At 36.5% G+C, this 22,099-nt stretch overlaps 1 protein-coding gene across 1 annotated transcript in view; it reads left to right on the plus strand.

The window, feature by feature from the left end:
- The first annotated feature begins 349 nt into the window (after nt 1-349).
- The window catches only part of Kdm5 (Lysine demethylase 5), a 52,514-nt gene continuing 30,764 nt past the window's right edge, over nt 350-22,099 (plus strand). Inside the window, exons 1-2 of the mRNA XM_065229438.1 lie at nt 350-1,029; nt 14,799-16,520. Coding sequence (XP_065085510.1) covers nt 724-1,029; nt 14,799-16,520 — 2,028 coding nt within the window. The 5' untranslated portion in view covers nt 350-723. The remainder of the gene's footprint in view (nt 1,030-14,798; nt 16,521-22,099) is intronic.

Consider the following 22,099-nt stretch of genomic DNA (forward strand, 5'->3'; position numbering starts at 1 on the left):
TGATCGCATCTGAATCTGGATTGTCCCAAAAATGCAAAAAATGTGATAAAAGTGCATGTTTCCGTCATATCGTTTTGATGTATTCGGAGCACTTATTGCTTGCATCATAAGGAATAAGTGCACCGGAGACACCAAGACGATTAGACGTAAACTTGCAATTTTATCACACTTTTTAATAAGTGAAAACGCGCTTATTAGTCCAATTTGATGTGAAATGCGCAATATTATGCGGGTGACTTTTCCGCTGCCGTTCCGCTTCCGCTGTCATTGCGTTCGGGCCTTAAGTGATACGTGACAATTTGCACTTTGAGTAGCCCATTTGGTGAAGGTGTTACCTTTCACAAAGCCATACGCAGAAAGCAGGCAAAAAGAACGATGTTTTCGTGAGTGAGAAAAGTTAACAGTTTGTATTACTGTTTAAAAAAATAAATCATAGCTGGTCCTTAATGTTGAATCCTCTGTATTGTTGAAGAATATAAAAATCGGTGTCTGATCTACGTTTCAACAGTTGAATTACCGGATTATCAAACGGTAGAGTCGAATTGACGGCGATCTCTAAAAGCGTTCCAAGTTTTCAATTGAAATTTCCGAAGAAATAGCATGATATATAATGCTAATAATTTGCAGTTGAAATAATGATGAAAAAAAATGCTTATTTTCAATGTTGATGTCTAGTGGTTCTGAATAAAGTATATGAAGACGCGGTAATTATAACAGTGCATAATGAAAAGCAAGAATAAGCTGATAAATTCGCCTGGATCGGGAAGTGAAAATGTTAGTTCCAACTATCCATGTTCGGTTTCGAACGGAGCTAATCCATTACTGAGTGCAGCCAGTGGAGAATGTGCACAACAGCTTCAGAAACCTCATATTTCATTGGACAAATATGACGAGTTCCAGTTCAAAGTGCCTCCGGAAGCACCGGTGTTTGAACCCTCCGAAGAGGATTTTAAAAATCCTCTTATCTACATAAATAAAATACGACCGATAGCTGAGAAATATGGAATCTGTAAGATTCGACCTCCCACGGTAAGTAACAATGATAATTATAAAAACTAATTAAAAAGTTATAATTAACTGATGGCTGTAGGACGGATCTTTCTCTCTAAATTGGTAGTCATTCCATAAAAATACTACTAAATTAGTAAGAGAGATTCGTTCTACAGCCATCGATTAGTCGCTAACTTTTTACCTTCAGTTTTCCAGTTACATGGCTTCGTTGCTATGTGTATAAATTGAAGAACGAACTCCATCTTTGTTTTTTTTTTCGTTATCAGGATGCAAAACTCACGAGTATTTTAGAAATAGGTCCTAATAGAACCTATTCTAAAATTAATCGAGAATATTGCTGTCCCCGCATAAACGCGAACCATAACTTAACCATACCGAAAATAATAGGTTGTTAAGAACCATTACCATTCAAAATAGTTGTTTTCTCCATACATTGTCGGAGAGAGGACTTCATTAGAACCTTTTTACTTATGGCTTGAGAACTTTAATGGTAATGGTTATGGTAGACAGTAAGGTCCATGAATGGTTTTGTATTATCGGTCAACTTTACGTGGAATATATCGCGAATTGGTAATCAGTCATTTACATGCAACCAATTCGCGATATATTCCACATAAAGTTGATCGATGTTACAAAACCATCTATAGATCTTACCAACTACCATAACTGTTTATGAAATACATAACCATTACCATTAAAGTTCTCGAAACATAAATAAAATGGTTCCAATATAATTCCTTTCCCAGAAATGTATGTAGAAAATAATAATTTGGAATGGTAATGGTAAATTTTTTCAATATTTCAGTGGCGTTTCCTTAACCTCAATCTACCTGTGCACCAACTCTAAAAACATAAACAACTATCAAAATATTACTTGCAATGGATAGATATCGAGTAAACTAGAAGATTAGGTGTATTTTTCAACGGATTCGAGTATGAATATGGCATTAAATCTCCCTCCCCTTGGCTAGTTTTTGCACCTTGCTGTTGGTGGGCGGGCTTAATTTCATGCTAGTGGAGTGTTGGAGACGGTGGCTTTGTGGCCGACGTTGCTGGCTCATGCCGCGATAGAATGGCGCCATGGGCAGGCAATGAGGATTACTGAGCTTCCCCTCTCTGATAAACCACTGCATGAGAGAACAAAAGATCTAGTCCAGCAGTGATAGTATCACACTTGTTACTCCTTTTATTGAGAGCCGCGTCGTGGTACGCTTACGTATAGGCACTGACGTTGGGTGTGATACTGGCGGGTTTTGCCGCAAATCACTCTTTTTTTTTTTTTTTTTACGCAGATAGATTTATTTGGGTTTGCAAGGGAATTATACTATTGAAATATTTCAGAAAGTGCCCAACGGTGCTCCTTCTATTTGCGTGACAAGCTTTCATTGTTGTTTTCATTGAAGTATTACTCAGGGAACAATTTTAAACATCATTTTTGTACATGGTATTGTAACTAATCTTATATGTGCTTCATTTTGATTTGGGATAAATGTTTGAACTATGGCTCGGGATTTCCACTGTTGCGTGCTTCTATTGTGATATATCCATACGTAATTTTGTGGGACGACATAGTGGAAACGTGTGAGCGTAGTTGGAGCATATACCCTATATAATTTAAAATCAGCTAGGAAACTAACTTCAAAATGAAGCATTTTAGTCACTTGAGGGTGTCACCTGGGTCGAACTAAGATATAATAAATAGGTATAGGTCAAAATCAAAAGTACTTGAAACACGTTTAATTTTAGATTACAAGCACAAGTGCAGGTACTTAATAAAGCATGGGTTATGATTGATTAGGTGACTTAGAGCTTTTAATAATTTATTAATTTAGACTAATGAGATATCATAACCATCAAATGAATTTAAATAATAAACTTCAGAAAGTTTAATGACATTAAGTAGATTAACAAAAGAATTAGGATGCGTGTGGTCCGCTTAGGGAGGCAACTAACCTTTATAGTTGTAGAATAAATCTTCTTATTTAGTATTGAATTTAAAAAAAAAGAAAACGCAGGCAGACCAATAGCATTTAGCAGATTAACAAGGAAAGGAATAGTTTAGGAAAAAAGTAAAAGTAGAGTTATGTGACAGTTATTAGCTTTTAAACTTTTGGAGGTATTGTATTCCCCTGAGTTTGTTGTACTCGATTACTATATAATTCTCTCAATACGCGAAATCTCTTATATATGCGATTAAAGCATTTGAGTTAACTTATTTCTTAGTGTTCAAGTACTTACATTTGTAAACAGCAATCAATGTTAATCTATGAACTAAACCATACGTAAAATCGATCTTTCCTTATGTGGTATTGATGCATGTTTAACTTTTCGCGGCTTTCGGAATCAACGCGCCTACGTCTACGGAGCTTACGCAGAAGTGATTTGAAATGCGGTAGAGCTCACCAAAAGTTTTTTTTTTTTTTTTTGAGCTTCGGTAGTATAGAATTTGTTCGGTACGGTCGCGAAATCTTGAAATGATTGATACGTGCGGTAAAATAACTAAATTGAAACAAAGCTCAACAGTAAAATAAGTAGAATATTTAGGGAGGAAACCAAAATTTATCAACTTGCCAACATAGGCTATCACATTTATTTTGGTGGCACTCTTTAAGTGATAATAAGTTGTTTTTTTTTTCTCTACGGTTGTTTCGCGTGGCGTTCACAATTTGCGCGATTTTCGTATCTTACGTAATTTAGATGTTTAACTATAAACGGTTTCACTGACTCGAGGTCGTTCCTTAAGCGGTGTTGGTACAGGTTAAACCTTTGCCGACTGTCGGATTCAACGCGCCTACGTCTACGGAGCTTACGCAGAAGTGATACGCAATTCGGTAGAGCTTGTCAAACGCTTTTGAGCTTATAGAATTTGTTCGGTGCGGTCGCGAAATCTTGAAATGATTGATACGTTCTTTAAATTAACTAATTTGATACAAAGCTCAGTAGTAAATAAGTAGAATATCTAAGGAGGAAACCAAAATTAATCAACTTGCCAACATAGGCTATCACATTTATTTTGGTGGCACTCTTTAAATGATAATAAGCCTTTTTTTTCTCGCTTCGGTTGTCTCGCACGGCTTTCGGAATTCGCGCGGTTTTCGTAACTTACATAATTTAGATATTTCGTTCGAAACGGATTTACTTATTCAATCGGTTTACTACGCGGATGTATCTACGCGCACACGTCACAGCATTTTTTCTATAACTATCTTGAAACAATACATACGGAATCCAGTGTTCAAGCGGCCAACATAGGCTAGTCCTTCTGCTGTATTGTCAAAGATAGAAGCAAAATTTATTCAAATGGGTCAAGTCTTGAAAATTAAGCTGTCACGCAGCTCCAGCTTGATACCAATAAAAAAAAAAAAAAAAAAAAAAAAATATGGCATTAAATCTGGTTTTGAAAGTTGGTGCACAGGTAAAAAGTGAGGTTACGGGACGACACTGCATTATTTGAAAGGTTCATACTAGAGTCGGTGTATAATGAGTCACGCCAAGAGAAAAACAATTGAACTCGCATCACGGTTTTCGAAAGATTCCCTTTCTTTTAACTTGGCAACAGAGGACTTCTGCATCAACTTCAAATGACTTCTAGCGAGGAAAAAAATTAACGGCTGTAGTAAATCATTATATCAGTGATTTTGTCGAATTATCTTAAAGAAAAATAGAAGAAATTGTCATTACTGATCATTACAAAACGTATCGCATGACAAATGTAATGCTCACTGCGTGTATATGATAATTTCTTCCATTATATTTTATATTTAATTGCAATACCTTTCGTGGACCTTTCATAGCATCGTAATGCTTGTTTACTTTGCACGATAGGTAGCCGGTTTGACAGTTCAATTGAGAAATCCAACTTAAACTCATGCGCGCCTGGTGGCAGGAATAAGCACTAACCGACGGTGATAAGTCTGTGACAGCCCTTGAAAATTTCATTGATTGTTTGCAAAATTATTTAATTTCAGTGTAATTTCATGAAAATTTCTTGTCGGCATGGATGAATCTTCTACAAAATGCATAAAACTATTTTGTAATGCATTGTTCTTAAATAAAAAGCTACTTCAAGACTTATAAATTACTGAAAACATGTTAAGGTTTGAAATCATCTGCCGATTAAACAACAGACAAAGTTGACCGACTAAATCAATCGACGAAAAACTATTAAATAGGCCGATTGCTCGGTGTAGCACTAGACGAAAAACGATTTAATCTGCTGATTAATACACCGACTGAAATTAATTTTTAAGTGGCAATAGATTTAGTCGGTGGACGAATCGGGTGATCTGGATGATGTTTGTTTATTTGGAAGATATTTTCGAAACAAAGCACGATAAAATTCAGAATTATATATCATTATTACGAGTACTACTTTTTTGCTCGGATCATGTTTTGACTCCCACAGAAACTCGCTAGAATAAATACAAAATAACAGTTAAAGTTTAGCATGAATTATAAATAATTCTAGATAGAGCTGGAATAAGGGCGAATGTCGCAAGTGTAAACAAACTGAGGTTAATGCATCACGTTATACTACTATTAAAATGCTAAAAAATGATAACTAAATTTTTTAGGAAAAATAATGTAGCCGGGCGAATTACCTCGCGATACAAGATACTATAAATCAAAAAGGTGCATCCAACATTTTCATTTTTTTTTTTTCGAGCTGTAAATAAAGATAATAATATTTTTATTTATCTTACAATAATGCTAACCAATAATTTAGTAATTAAAAATAGTAAGGTTTTTGAAATAGGTTTATAGTTTATTCAATGTTTAATTCTTCTTGTTCAAAATTTCAGATTCGTTTTTCTCAGTTCAGCCCATTGCGACATTGGCCCTTATTCCAGCTCTATCTAGAATTTTTAACCATTTTTGTTAAGATCAAGTAAATTGTTCGCATTGATGCGGGTCCATTTGTTGATAAAAGGTTGCTTTAGAAAGCGTACAAGGTAATCTATTTCAGACCTATTCCAAAATAAATCGAGTATGTACAATAATTATTAGTCAACCCCTAAGAGGAAGAGCTCGTGATTGGCCGATTTGTGTAAGATAGATATAGAGATAGAAATTAAAGAGTAAGAAGCCAGTTGTCTCCTCTGCCTCTTAGGTCAACTCTCTTTTTCTACAGAATTTCTGTTCTACGAGGTTACTGAAATATTATCAAAACTTATATTGGCAAATCAAAGTTGGCACTCGTGGAGAATAGAAGAACTAAGAAAGTGATGATGGTTTCAAAATTTTCCACGGGGAGGTATACGAATGCAATCTTAACATGCTTTTATTTTACAAATGGAACATTTTATTTAATTTTGGTTGCTGCTACAGTGGTAGAAAAGCTGAAATCTATGTATACACCTAAAAATCTCAAAAGATATTATTTTTTCTATATTATATGTCTATTGAGTACCCTAATAAAAATAACCATAAAAGAGAGCTTAACGACGTGTTCGGGGTACCATCCAAACCATTTGTGGGATAGTTTACCCATCCGGGACACAGTTCGTTTATGGTATTTGTTTATTAGGGTAGTCCTTAAGTTTTCTACTAACGTAGCATTAACCAGATTAAAATAAAATGCTTAATTTGCAAAATAAAAGCATTTTAAGATTGCACTCGTATACCTTACCGTGTAAAATTTTGAAACCATTATCACACTCATAGTTCATCTATTCTCCACGAGTGCCAACTTTGATTTGCCAATAAAGTGATTAAATATAAATATATTGAATATAACATAATACAATATAACATCATGGAATACAGTACAGTAAAATGCAATATGCCTGAAAATCTCTGTAATATGGATAAACTAATCTAATAAGGGAAGTGGATGTAATGTCGGCCTTAATGCCCCATAGTTTGGGCTCACACATTTTTTTTTTCCTTTGGTTTGTTTTTTTCCGTCGATCTTGTTTTCCGTGCTGAGCACCAATGCTAACAACGTGCCAGGAAGGCAGCTCCTACGCTTGGACCCTACCTATCGACCCATCAACTCATGAACCGGGGACCAACGGCTTTACTTCCCATCCGAAGGAAAGCGTGATCAGAGATGCTATGCCTCAGAACATCCCGGCGGCGCCGACTGGGATTGAACCCAGGCCTTCTGGAGTGAGAGGTAATCACGCTTACCACTACACCACCGGCGCCGTTAACTTGGTTGCTTCAGCAACAATATTTTTCAATGAAAGTTCTAAACGTGAACCATAAGAGATGAACATTTTGTGTCTTGAGCAATTGTTCTGCAACTTTCTAGAACATTAATTATCATACATTAAAATTGAAAAGTATGTTGAAAGTACCAAAAAACTGGTGAAATTTCATACATTTTAGTGTTTTTAAGTTGAAAATTTTCATTTCTGTTTATTTAGTTGTTCTACAGAACATTTTCCATGCAGTTCCCTAGATTTGTGCCTTTGGTAGTAACCTTGTAGGCTTTATGGTTTCTTCGTAATATTGATTTAAAACAGCCATAAAAACTTGTGACGTTTTCATAAAATGCGCTATAGTCACCCTATTCGTTCGTACGTTCGGCTGTTGCAGTGGACTACACACATGAAAAATTTGGTAGAATGTTATTGTAAATGTTTAGCTACATTCTTAACATTTGATTACCGCACATCTCCTGCGTCGAAAGAAAACATAACTGCGGAGATGTTTCGCGGTATCGAATATTGCTCAGTCTCAGCAGAAAACATAACGAGAGACACCGAATCGGCGAATTCTGAGAGCGGAAAGGAGAGAAGTAGGTAGTGGTAATAAGTCGATGTCCTTTTTATCTCATAGCACTCGCAGCTCAGCTGCGGTGCTGTTTCAATGGAGGAGTGTGGAGCTCCGCTGCATCTGTATACACACTTAGATTTTTTACAGGAGTTAGTATTTTTACTGGATTTTTGGATTACTGACTCGCTTAAAATTCAAATGACTGTTATTCGTAAAGATTGGATAAAATCGATTTTTTTTTTATTTTTCATCATCACACGGGGTTAACAGAGGTTAGTCTGTAAATTTTCGTAACACATTTTCTCAACTTTGAATTTTTCACAGATTTTTTAAATTTTACCGTGGACAAGTACAAGACGCTGTACAAGGATTTCATTGGGCAAACGCACAGTGCACTATACATCCATTTGCTATTTATTATAGAGATGATCATACCAAAGATTAAATGTTTAATAGTTTCACTGCAATCCCGGAGTTTACCAGGCACAACCATGTTTCAGTTCGATTATTCGTAGTTAATTGTATAAATTTCATCAAGAGTAATTTACTGACTATTTTGTACAGCGTACATATTTATTTTTTAATATGCCATTCAAAATGAGCAAACTTGTATATTTGACACATGGCTTATTTGACCCCACATTCTCCTTTAAATGTTTTCAATAGTAAATCATGGTTCACTTACTGGTTTCTAAATGGTATATTTGCAAATTTCCAAAGAAATGTATTGTCTATTTAAGCCAATAAACCAGTTTAAATGCTTTCAATTGATAGAGGATTTTGGGGTAAATCAGGCGCTAAACATGTATTTATTTGTCCGTACACAGTATTAAGACAAGCACATTTGATGCTTGGATTCCTTTTAACCGCAAGAAAACCTAAATCACGTGTTAGTATTTCAGCGGCAGAAACTGTTCAGTCATCAGAAATCTTTCAAAAAAAGTTAATTGTTTTGATATGAGATACCGGAGCACAATACGCTCAAAACATGCATTTGAATCAGTTTTTTCCTTTAGACTATTGTAATCCACTTTCTGAGTATCTCTTTTTTTTATTTTTTAGTATTGAGTTTAAATTCGGAAAACTTTTATATTTTATTACAAAATCTGACTTATTTGACCCCATGCTCTCGTATAAATGTTATCAATAGTTTTTAAAAGGCACAAGCTGACTACTAGAAGACAAATTGGCTATTTCTGATAAAAGGTACTGACTATTTGAATCCGTGAAGTATCATAATGGGACAGAACTACAGAAAATATGGGATTTTGGGGTAAAATTGGCCACCGCGTGCGCCGATTGAAAATATACAGAATGAAATTCTTGACATTTTTCTCAAAGAAAGTCATATGTTACAATGTGTGGTTTGAGCGGCAGACAATTTCGAGCCTTTTTGCTACCAAAATCCCCACTGTGCAGTGTTTTGCAGATGTGGCAACCCGACAGTATCGTACAGTAATCTGTCAAAGTAGCATCTTTCAAAACTACAACAGAAAACAAACTTGAATGGTTGTATTTTGGCGTGATTTGCTGAAAGATGACAATATGAAGCTGTCCAGGGCCTGCCTCCCTGGTGTCGGTAGCATTGGTGCTCAGCACGGAAAACAAGATCGACGGAAAACAAATCAAGGAAAAAATTGCTTAATCATTCTTACTGAAACTGTTGCTTGTTCTCAACTAATCGCGATATATAGTTTCAAGTGTATGTTTGTAACCTGGATTTTCTTACAATACTTGGAAAAATCAAGGAAATTCAAAATTGTGAATTAGTCGACACCCCGTCTAAGTCGTGTTTATTAACTCTGATATTGACATCAAAGCAGGCGGACATTCTTGATCGGGATTTAATCCTAGGATAATACCCGTTGGAGCTTATCACCATAAAATAAACGAGCAAGTTTAAGTGAGGTTGGTCTCACGGTAGCGGTACGCGAGCAATGATATCAGTGGCGTCCCGTAACCTCACTTTTTACCTGTGCACTAACTTTCAAAACTAGATTTAATGCCATATTCATACTCGAATCGGTTGAAAAATACACTTAATCTTCTAGTTTACTCGATATCTATCCATTGCAAGCAATATTTTGATAATTGTTTATGTTTTGAGGGTTGGTGCACAGGTAGATTGAGGTTAAGGAAACGCCACTGAATGATATGTAAACACGTGAAGTCCACTCTAATAAAAATAACCATAAAAGAGAGCTTAACGTCGTGTTCGGGGTATTGTCCAAACCATTTGTGGGATATTTTACCCATCCGGGATACAGTTCGTTTATGGTATTTGTTTATTAGGGCAGATAATTCGTCGTATCATTTGTTCCTCTGTTGTTTAAATGGTTGACGGAGTACACACTTAGTTTTTTTTCTACCGAGCTCGGCTGTGCAAATCTCGGCAAAAAAAGTTTCACTGAGATCTCAGCAAAAGTGACATTTGACTGCTGACTTTCGGAAAAAGCTTAGCTGAATCTCAGCAAAAATGCAAATATGTGTGGTGAAGTAGTGTTAGGGTTTGAACGCTTGTAGCTTTGTCATTTAAAGATGAAATTAAAATCCAAATACGCCAATCGATAGGATATTACATTACAAACCTGCTGAAATACATATTTTTTTCAATTTTTCTGTGATAAACTTTTGAAAAATGTACAAATAATAATTTTATCACTGTTTTCATGAAATAAGCGTTTTTTTTCTCCTAACCCAGTCATCATAATCGAGTGCCACTTGGTTGCACATCGTTCTGAAAAGATATAAAACAGCACTGCTTTCGCGCTTCTGCTCATTACCGCTCCGGACGGCGTGGCGCTTGGTCCTGCAGTAAGCAGGAGCAAGTCAGTGGTTAAAGGTGACTTGGGTCCCGTTCAACTAAGGGGCTGTTCATTAACTACTAGGGGGTGTGGGAGGGAGGGGCAAGAATCACAAAAAAATGTCTACGTAGTTAATGAACAGCCCCTAATACGAAACGTGGAAAAGTTATTTATGCAATCATTCTACGAGCACGCTGTAAAGTATATAATGATGATGCATGGTAATTTTCTGTTAGGGTTGTCCTCCAAATTGGAGAACAAAGAGGTGCTTAAACCCCGTATAATCGTTATACCTCTTCCTTCCCTACTTCATTTACATATGAACCAACATTTTGTTCAATATTTAAATTACCGTCTTCTGACAGGTAAAACTACTGCCTGTTGCGTTATCATAAAATGCAATCTTCACTTTCTTCTCTGCTTCAAAAACTTAATTTAAAGCTAATTATGGAGCTACTGAAAAAAAAAAATTGATGTATTTTTTGGCAATTGTTATATCCCAAAACATGCATGGCGTTTTTGTGTACTATACTGAGGTGCAAATCAACAAAACATGTGTGACGAAATAGTGTCAGTTCCTTTTGTAGTCGATGTCGATGTCAAATTTAGTGTACATTGATCACAGCAAAATAACTCAACATTGATCAACCCAAGGTAGTTATGTAGGGGAAATTCTGTCAATTCTTAACCATTACATTAAATTTAAATACATTATCTCATGCGTAAGATGAACCGTGGTCTGATTATGCTAACATGAATTGTCGCGAGTTTTGAACCATAACCGAAAAATTGAAATACTTTTAAAAATTTAGATAAAGTATAATAATCAAAAATGCATGACATACATCAATTTTGCGTAGTTCTACGTCATACTGCGGTCGTGTCTAGGACACAACCCTTCAATTTTTTTTTTGAAATATGTACAAAAACAATTGGAGGGCCAAGGATTGTAATCAGCTGATAAACCGAATCAAAAGTTGCATTCGTAAAATCGATTCAAATGCTGTTCAACGCTCATGTTCTCACATCATGACAAAGCTACGTCAAACAGCTGATAACCCAAGTAGCATTACAAGTTTTATTGTGGTTTTAAAGCACTCTACCGTATGCGTGATAATGTTTGCACCATTAAACAATGTCAAAATTAAAAAAATGCTCCAAAATTTCGTTTTCGAGTTTTTTTTTTAATTATTCAAAGGGGGGATGTTTCTCAGAGTCTTAAACTATGTTAATGATCGATCGAGTTTCCACTTGCTGCAATAACGGCCTCCACACGCTTCCGGAATGCAGTACAGTTTCTAATATTGTAGTCTGGATCCATTTCTCTCCAGGTACGCGTCAATGTTTGTCTGAGAATTGCTGTACTCGGGTGGCGTTTAGAACAGGCCTTGGCCTTCATGACGCGCCATATTGAGTAATACAGCGGATTAAGATCGGGGCTGGATGGCGGATACATATCCTTCGCCCAGAACGGAAGATGTTCCTGCAACCACTTCTGAGTGCGGTTCGAAGTGTGGCACGGAGCCTCATCTTGTTGAAATACAACATTTGGCTTGGGACCGTACTGTTCTTTGATCCACGGAAGAACATACTTACTTAAAATCCCGATGTAGACCTCCGTGTTGACCTTGTCGTCTTCTGGAATGAACACCGTGTCCATTTTTTTGCCATCGGAAGCCACCAATCCAAACACCATAACGCTAGCAGGATGCTTGGTCAGATACACGTTCTTGTGTTAGTCGGTCACGTCTTTTACCGGAAGAGAACTAATATACCCGTCGGTTCTGGAATTTGATACGGGATCGACGGAAAACATGCTCTCGTCGGTGAACAGGATTACCGGATTTTTTCGCTTAAGTTCAAGATTTTCTTGCATCGTTCGACTCGTAGCCAGGCATGGAAAATCATTTGCATTCATTTCGTGCATTCATTTACATTCATTTGTTCCTAACTTTTTTCAAGAACAGAATTTCGCAAAATATAGTTTTTGTAGGTTTTGTTATTAACTACAACTATTGTTAACGACTCAAATCCGTATCTCTTATGCATGACGAACCAGAGCGAACAGAAGCCACTACTGTTTTTCAGTGAATGTATTTTACATTAACTGAAAAACAGTAACAAGTTCTGCCCGCTTTAGTTAGTGATGCATAAAAGATACAGATTTGAGTTATGAGCAAAAGTTGTAGCTAATAACAAAACCTACAAAAGCTCTATACATCATTTTGTGGAATGTTGTTGATGAAAAAAGTTAGAGGCAAATGAATGTAAATGAATGCATGAAATGAATGTAAATGATTTTCCATACCTGCTCTTAGCTCCCGGATGCGGTTGGCAATCATGTGAGTTTTTTCCGTGCCCTCGACTTCGCCTCGCAATATTCCTTTACGATCTTCCGTGCCGTAAAGTCACTGATCCCGTGTTCCTTTGCCATTTTCCTTATTGAACGCACTGGATTCACCCGAATCTTCCTTTTGATAGCAGCGATAACCCTCGGAACCCGAGCTGACCTCGGACGACCTGTGGCCACCTTCGCGGATAGTTGTCCTTTATTTTCTCGGTCTAAAACCCTTTTGACGGTCCACCGGGACACTCCCACGGCAATTGAAATGTCTTTTTGTGACATTTGCGCGTGGGACAAATCACGAATACGCTACCACTTCGTCATGGTGCAACTGTCAAACTAAGTAAATCATTTTATTTTATACACAGCCTACTACGGTATGAGCTATAGGCTACGTGCATGCAAAGAAAACCAAGGTATTGTATGCACAGGTGAAACGGGAACCTTGTTTGTACGATGGTGCAAACATTATCACGCATACGGTACAAGTCTAAATCATGGTCTACAGAACTCTCATTGACGTTATTTAAATGTTCATTGATTTTTTTGTAGAAACGTGCCGTAGCTTCATTTGAAATAACCAAATGAGTCATTTTTTAGCTATCACCCGTTACACAAGGAATCAAAAATATCTCAAAATGACAAGCGATCAACGAGCCGAATGATAACGCTATGCCAGCATTATGTTTTTTTGGTATTATAGTCACTTTAACACTCTTGGGCCATTCGTGACTTATCTGGGGGTGAGATTTGAACTCGTGACGTGAGAGGCACTACGCCGGAGTCGCCCCCACATGTCAGCAAATAAAAGCAATAATGATATACACTCAAGCCTTTTTTAAACGGTTTGTTTACGCGGTTTCTTTTACACGTTTTTTTTTACACTGTTGTTGCCACTGAATCGACATTTACACGGTACGTTTTTAACGATTTATCGATAACAGTACAAACAATCGACATTATTCAAATCACATTATCCGTTTCAAACAAATGGCATACTATAAAAAAAATCACACTTCTTGGTGTAAATACAGATTTTTTTCAATATGTCTATATGAACCATAGCATGCTAAAGTAGCGATTGGCATCAAAATCCAATTTTCAAACATATTTTTGCATGTGAAAAATTAAAATCTTGGTAGGAATTTTTTTTACACGGTAAATATCCCCGTTTCCCTTTTTTCACGACAAACTGCCTTTACAGTATAGCTCGCTTGGACCGGTAGAAGGAAACAACCAAATTATTGGCAAGTTGCTTCACGAAGTAATGCCGATGATTATACACGTGTGTTAGTGAGAATGTTTTTGTTATATTACAGAGAGAGTTTATCGTTATAGTAGTAGCAAGCGTTTTGTCTTTATCGTTTGTTGCTTTATGTGTTTAGATTCGCTGGAAATACATAATATACAATCTTTAGGGAGAAAAAACATGCATAGGGAATATAATCAAATCACATAGAGTTAGGGAAATATCGAGTTCAGAAGTAACGATGCTTGTAAAATTTAAGGACTTTGAAAACTATCGAGTTAAGGAAAATATCATACAGAGATAAAGAATATCGAATAAGGGACTGTACTTAACCTTTCAGCACTCGCGCCGTTGTACAAAGTACTACCTCCGACGAAGTACTACTCGAAAAAAAATAATTAAAAACTTACTGACTTTGGAACCTGCACAATGTGAAACTAAACATGTTTCATAAAATGTAATACCCATGTCCAATAGACCTTAAGGAATATTAGGTTTTAAGAAGTTCCCTCTAGGTAGAAAATAAAATACTGTTGTATTTTGTACAATGCGCTAGTGCTCGTGTTACAATAGTTGGCGCGAGTACTGAAAGGTTAAAACAGTTATGAAGAACATTATCTTTGCATACCGTATTCGAATAACACACAATCTTTGTTCTTTGTTTCAGAGCTGGCAGCCGCCATTCACTGTTGATGTCGAGAAACTAACCTTTGTACCACGTGTGCAGCGTCTTAATGAGTTGGAAGCGGAAACTCGCATAAAATTGAATTTTCTTGATCAGATTGCCAAATTCTGGGAACTGCAAGGCTCTTCACTTAAGATTCCCATGGTCGAACGTAAACCTCTCGATCTTTACACATTACATAAGGTAGTAAACGAGGAAGGTGGTATTGAAGTGGTAACTAAAGAACGGAAATGGTCAAGAGTGGCTTGTCGGATGGGTTATCAGCAAGGTAAGAACGTAGGAACAAATCTGAAGGCACACTACGAGAGAATTTTATATCCATTCGATATTTACCGTTCTGGTAAGATAATAGATTTGGCAAATTTAGAAACTGAACAAGAGGATTGCGAATATAAACCGCATTCAATTGAAGCACGGCAGCAGATCCAGCCTCCACCTGCTACAACAGCAAGACGATCTCAACGCTTTGCCCAGATGAATAAATCGGCCAGTATTGGTGCAGAAAATGATTCTTCCCGTACATCACCGGGAAAATATCGTATGAAGAGTACAAATGGATCGACCAGAAACAAATCAGAAATTCTATACACACCGAATCAACACGATCCGATGGCTAAATATATATGTCTTATGTGCAACCGAGGTGACGTTGAAGAATCCATGCTCCTTTGTGATGGATGTGATGCATCGTACCATACGTTCTGTTTGCTGCCGCCACTACAGGAAATACCAAAAGGTGATTGGCGCTGTCCTAAGTGTATTGTAGAAGAGAACTCCAAACCCGTTGAGGCATTCGGTTTTGAGCAGGCTCAACGTGAGTATACTCTTCAGCAGTTTGGTGAGATGGCAGACCAATTCAAATCCAACTACTTCAACATGCCTGTTCACCTTGTACCTACTGAACTAGTCGAGAAGGAGTTTTGGCGTATTGTGTCTTCAATCGACGAGGACGTTACCGTTGAGTATGGTGCCGATTTGCATACCATGGACCATGGTAGTGGATTCCCAACCAAGTCTTCCCTGTATTTACTACCAGAAGATCAAGAATATGCCGAGTCTAGCTGGAATCTGAACAATCTGCCGGTTTTGGATGAATCTATTTTGGGACATATTAATGCTGACATCAGCGGTATGAAGGTTCCATGGATGTACGTTGGAATGTGTTTCGCAACATTTTGTTGGCACAATGAAGATCATTGGAGTTACTCTATCAACTACTTGCATTGGGGTGAACCCAAAACTTGGTACGGTGTCCCAGGCAGTCGTGCAGAAGAGTTCGAGATGGCTATGAAATCTGCTGCGCCAGAATTATTTCAATCTCAACCAGATCTCTTGCATCAGCTTGTAACCATTATGAACCCGAATATTTTGATGAACGCAAATGTACCAGTATACAGAACCGATCAACATGCTGGAGAATTCATTGTAACGTTTCCGCGAGCCTACCATGCAGGATTCAACCAGGGCTACAATTTTGCAGAAGCCGTCAACTTTGCTCCGGCTGATTGGATGAAAATGGGCCGAGAATGTGTCAATCATTATTCAAAACTGCGACGGTATTGCGTTTTCTCACACGATGAATTAGTGTGCAAGATGGCTCTGGAACCGGATCGGTTGAATCTTGGTATAGCAACAGCTTGTTACATTGATATGGCTGAAATGGTGGACACCGAGAAGAAACTAAGGAAGAATCTTTTAGAATGGGTACGTATTATTAAATCATATCATTATTAATATCATATTATATTCATATCAAGACAACGATTCTATGACATTATCCCGAATGGAATCGATATCAACATTTTGGTATAATATAAGGTACACTGATCCCACAATTACGGATCACTTCCATTTGATTAACATACGCTAGACTGACTGATCCATTATTGTTTTTAGCAGATCCATAATTGTGGAGTCAGTATATGAGATATGATAGTTCAGCATTATGTGCTTTTGTTATCTACAATAATAATTATATTCAATTTTTAAAAGCATAGTACCTAACTATCTGTTGGCATCCCTGCACAAGCCAAGCGTACGCACATAAAAATCCAGAAACTCAAAAATGCACAGTACGCACAGAATTTAGATTATCGGAGTAAAATTTTACTGGGTTTTAAAACAGCTGAGTTTTCAGTAATCAATCCAGTACTTTCTTGATATAACTGAAAACTCCGTAGGGGAACATTTCAATCAAACAAACAATTTCTGCATTGAGACGTCACTATGGTTGTTCGAAATATTTTCTTTAATTCATCAAAAATTATATTCCTAAAAATACATGTATGTTTAAAATTGTACAGCACAATTGGGCATTTATGTTTGCAATGTATATTGTTTTCGTGAAATTTTGGAAAACATTTCCATTTGAATTCCTTGACGCACTTGGTTTAAATATTTTGGATAACAATATCGTTAAGTCAAAATTTTAGTGGAATAAACAATAAAAGCAGTTGCTAGGAATAGTAATGTGCCCTATTGCCCCGTAGCAAATTTTAAGAGCAGTTACGACATGACATTTTGAAAAAATCAGTAACATTTTTGGATGGGGTTTAATTTTAATTTCAATTATGATGCATTGAGGCAATGTTGTAAACTTAAAATTCGGTTCACAAAATCCTATCAATTTCCCTTAAATTGCAGAATGTCTTGTATGTGAAGTGTCCATTGTAGACGTTAAAAGGATTGCGGTTTTTTGTTTAATAAATGTATATTTAGTGTAGTAATTGTAACTTGTGTTGCAGAGTTTATCTGTATTTTTATTTCAGAGAGAGAGAGAGAGAGAAGAGAGAGAGAGAGAGAGAGAGAGAGAGAGAGAGAGAGAGAGAGAGAGAGAGAGAGAGAGAAGGATTAGTAATTTCTGACTGAGTATTAGTGCAAAACACTGAAGAAGTCTGCACGATTTTTATTCGGAAACTGAGGTAAACATGTTTAGTGGCGGAGTAGCAGTGATTCTGAACTAGTTCTGGTTGATGATTATTCGACCGGTAAGTGTGCTGGATTGCGTGCCTGGAGCTTTGAGCTCTACATGTAGCAATTTTATTGAAGTTTTGCTTTTCACGACTGACAGTCTCTTATAAAGGAAAAAAAAGAAGTTTTGCTTCAAAATCAGTGAAACATCTAGAAGTCGATGCAGAAGTGCAGAAACTGCCATAATCTCGTGGCAGTTTCTGCACTTTTTTTGACTCTTTATTTGTTCCAATATGATATATAATATATCTAAGATTTTTTACATTGTCCCTGCCTTGACAATTCAGTATTTTAAACAGTTTTTTTTTTTAAACCTGCATGTCAGTATAACAGTTGACATCTTTTCATTTTCATTTTCATTTTCATTTTCAAGCACAGAAGGGGGTCATAGGGCCAAGTCACCAGCGAAAAATCGCTGCCATACTGCACCAGGGTAGAGGTATAGATTTGGCATCACAGAATAATAACCACAGGGGTCAAATGAATCCTGTTTACGATACCGGATAGTAAGGAAAGCTGTTCAACATAGGGGATAGTCAGAGTAACAGCAATAATAGTGAAAGTTAGGAAAATAAGCAGGTAAAGATGGTTGATTTGCAATGGCTATCGACTCTGTTATATGGCCTACCGTATCAGATTCAAATTTAATGTCGTTTAATATTGCGCTTATTACTTTTATCTTTATTCTAAGCAATCTCCTTTCATACTTGTTTGTTTTAAAGTGAACTGGATGAAATGATTGTTTTATCAAAATTATGTTAAAGTTAACTACTATTCATATTTGCTAATTAATACCTAAATGTAATTTTTAATTTTATGAAGATAAGTTGCTCAGAATAGCAGCCTGTAATTCCGTACCAGAATCCGCCTCCAATTTAATGTCTTTTGTGGATTCGTAGTAGCAAAGTTGTGCTAAAAGCTAAATAGTTACCTAAAAATACTACCTAAATCGTTCACAATCAGAACCAAAACTACAACCCTGAAAAAACGAATCGATATTTTCGAAGGCGAACACAACCTATTCTTGCTAGTGATTCTGTCCAATTGTTAGGTATCCAAATTATAGTCATTCGTAAATTTATTATTGAATATATGGATGAATTATCTATTATTGAATAACTATTATTTACGATAATTACATGAAAGAAATAACATATAAACTACAAACAAAACGTGACTACTAAAATCTCAAAAAGATATTCTCACAAGTATATTTCACGCAACCAGGAATCTCAAAACCATTAGACGCTATAATGATACTCTGCACATGTTAGACACAAGAAAAGGACAAAAAGCAAGCGTCCGACACACAAAACCCGCCAAATCCACTGGCAGTCACAATCAACGATTCTACGAATCGCGAGCGCTCACGAATCATAAAACCGCTGACTGCGACACTCTGAAAGCGAAATTGACAGGCTCTATGCGTCAAACAGCCGCCCTCCAATCTCCTCCCGCATCCAACAACACAAACCTCCATTACAACATCTAACGAATTCAAAACTCCGAAAATCACTCATCTATAGAAAGTGAGTGGAAGCAACCCTTCATGCAACTATTCTTCATGATACGCTTTGTCTGTCTATCTTTCTATTAGGCCTGTGGACATGTGTTAGCTTCGAAACTTCTAACCAAAATAGGAAAATTTTGAAATCACAAAAAAAAAATTCAAAGGTAATTACAAGCAAAATACATATTGATTATTTTACGCAAAACCGAGCAAGTAATATTAAATCTCTTGTATTGTATGCTAATGCTAATTGACTGTAACAAAAATAATATGCTTAAATAAAATAAAATATTAATAAAATTATATGCAAATTTTACTAGAAGGTCATTACTTTATTGGTGAGAAGTTTCTAATAAGCCCTCCCAGTTCCTCTGTATACAGAACAATTATGATACTATAATCAGAATTGCTCAGTCTGCATGAAGCAGCCGATTGCATCAAGGAAGTTCTATTAACAACCAAGAATTAATCGTTTGAGGTATACTGAAGCATTAAGAAGGTGATATGTGTCACTATGGGAAATCATCATCGTTGCAAATATAAAGAAATTAAACATAACCCTTTGCTTCAGTACCGTCAACCTCCATGTCCATGGGGAGGGAGTATAACAGTTCACATCTTAAAACTAAAAACTAAAACTAAATCTTATCTAAGTATAAAGAGAATTAATCATTGCATTGAGGATTGCAACGATTTTTGCCTGAATTTATTAATTATTTTTTTGGACATTTGTTCTGAAGTCTCAACATTCGAAATTCTATGTACCAGGGAGGCAACTTCAAAATCATCTTCAGAACTTTGTTCCGAATCCTTTGAAGTGCTTCTTTCCTGGTAGTGCAACAACTAGGCACAGCGTAAAGCATGGCCGGTCTAAAAAGTTGATTAAATATTAGAAGTTTATTCGTGTGGCAAAGTTTGGATTTCCTGTTTATAAGAGGTACATTATATATATTTGTTACATTTGGCTTGAATGCCCTCAATGTGATCTTTAAAAGTTAATTTTTGATCTAGTACTGTCCGCTCACGGACAGTTGGAAGAGTGTGGCGATCCTTGGCTCGAAGGATCCCAGCAGATTGGCCAACTTCTCCGTCAGGAAAAATGCCGCGACAGGAACGATAGCGACAGCGAAAGCGAAAATCCAACTCTTTTGAGCCTTGACAAAGGCTATTTGATTCGGCTTGTGAGAGAGATAATAATTTAAAGATACGACAATTTTATTCTTTGTTGTTTTCAATACAGCTGTTTTAATACTAATGCTCTACGCGCGAAAGGCGACTGGTTAAATACTCTACTCTTTTTTTCCCCTTTCCTCTCGCTTTGGCGCAGACCGTGTTGGTCCATAACAGCCAAGTCTTGTAATGACAATTTTAACGTCAAATATTTTATTAATTGAAAATTCTTATCATTTCAGTGACGGGTGGCTACTAATGTAAATATTATTAAACTTATTTTCCTCGAATCAATTAGTCTCAAATATTAACTCCTATCTCTCCCAAAAAATTAGCGATTTCTTTGATTTTTTGAAAACTAGTGCCTTTACGAATTTGAACTATTTCCTCTTTTTGTATAAGTGATTGGTATTTGCAGCGCTTTGTATCATATTGCGGACATTTGTGTAAGATGTGTTATATCTTCAGTGACATTACAGTGTTCACATTTGTCGGAGGATATTAAACCCCATCTATTCAGCCTTCTTTTGTAGCTAAGTGTCCAGCCTATCTTTTGTAGCTAAGTGTCCAGTTCGTAATCGACTAATAATTATGGTGTCTCTAGTGGAAAGCTTTATATCTTCAAACCACGGTTTTAATCTTATATTTTGCATTATACTATAGTGATAAATCCCTTTTTCTTCAGATATTAACTTATATCTTTGATTCCACATGCATGTGGTTTCTAATTTAATGTTAAGTATCAAATCATCAGTCCGCATCGTGCTCTCTTGCCGTGCGGATCTATTTTTTTTTTTTTTTTTTTTTTTTTGTCTTTATTTTAGAGATTTTTAGCCTGAGGCTAGTTCATCTCTTAGCGGATCTATTTGCTTTTTGCTTAAAGGAAGTGTTACTACTACCTAAAGCTACAACAAATTTAAACAGCACTTTTCAGTGCTCAACCTGTAAAAATTTTCTACCTTGTTCAACTCCTCTTATTCCTCTTCGATCCTTGTTTGGACCCTACCCGAGGTAATCCTTCTTGGATATCGATTTGGAAAATTCCTCTTCGATCCTTCAGATTCTTATAGTAATCTGCTTGGAAGTCGATTTGGATAAAAAATTTACTGCCGCCATGGCGCCTAAACGCAAAAGAAAGGGGCAAACTCTTGACCCCCCTTCTGAAGAAATTAATTTGAGTAATCAATTTGATTTGCTCACGGATGATGAGAATGATCCATCATCCAAGAAAAATTCTAGTAAACTTTCCCGGCTTAATGCCAAGAAGGAAAAGATTCCCCCTATTGTGATAACCACTTCCGATTTCCATGCTCTTCGCATGGAACTTTTGAATTTCGTGAAAGTTAAGTTTTCACTACAAATTGGACGTCGGGGTGAATGCCGTGTATTGGCTGAAACCTTGGACGGATTTAAATGTCTTCTCAAGTATCTTACTGAGAAGAAGCAAAATGTTTTTACTTACGACACCAAAACTGAACGTGTGTTCAAGGTTGTCATGAAAGGACTGCCCAGTGGTGAATCCCTGGATCAGATCAAAGATGAACTGGCAAAATTACTTGGAGTTGTGCCACTCCAAGTAATCAAAATGAAAATGAAATCCCGTCCTGGCGATTCGCGCAACGGGATTTCTAAT

The sequence above is a fragment of the Ochlerotatus camptorhynchus genome, unplaced genomic scaffold (genome assembly GCF_037179485.1).
Source record: "Ochlerotatus camptorhynchus isolate MF236.1 unplaced genomic scaffold, CSIRO-AGI_Acam_v1.1 ptg000314l, whole genome shotgun sequence".
NCBI lineage: Eukaryota > Metazoa > Arthropoda > Insecta > Diptera > Culicidae > Ochlerotatus > Ochlerotatus camptorhynchus.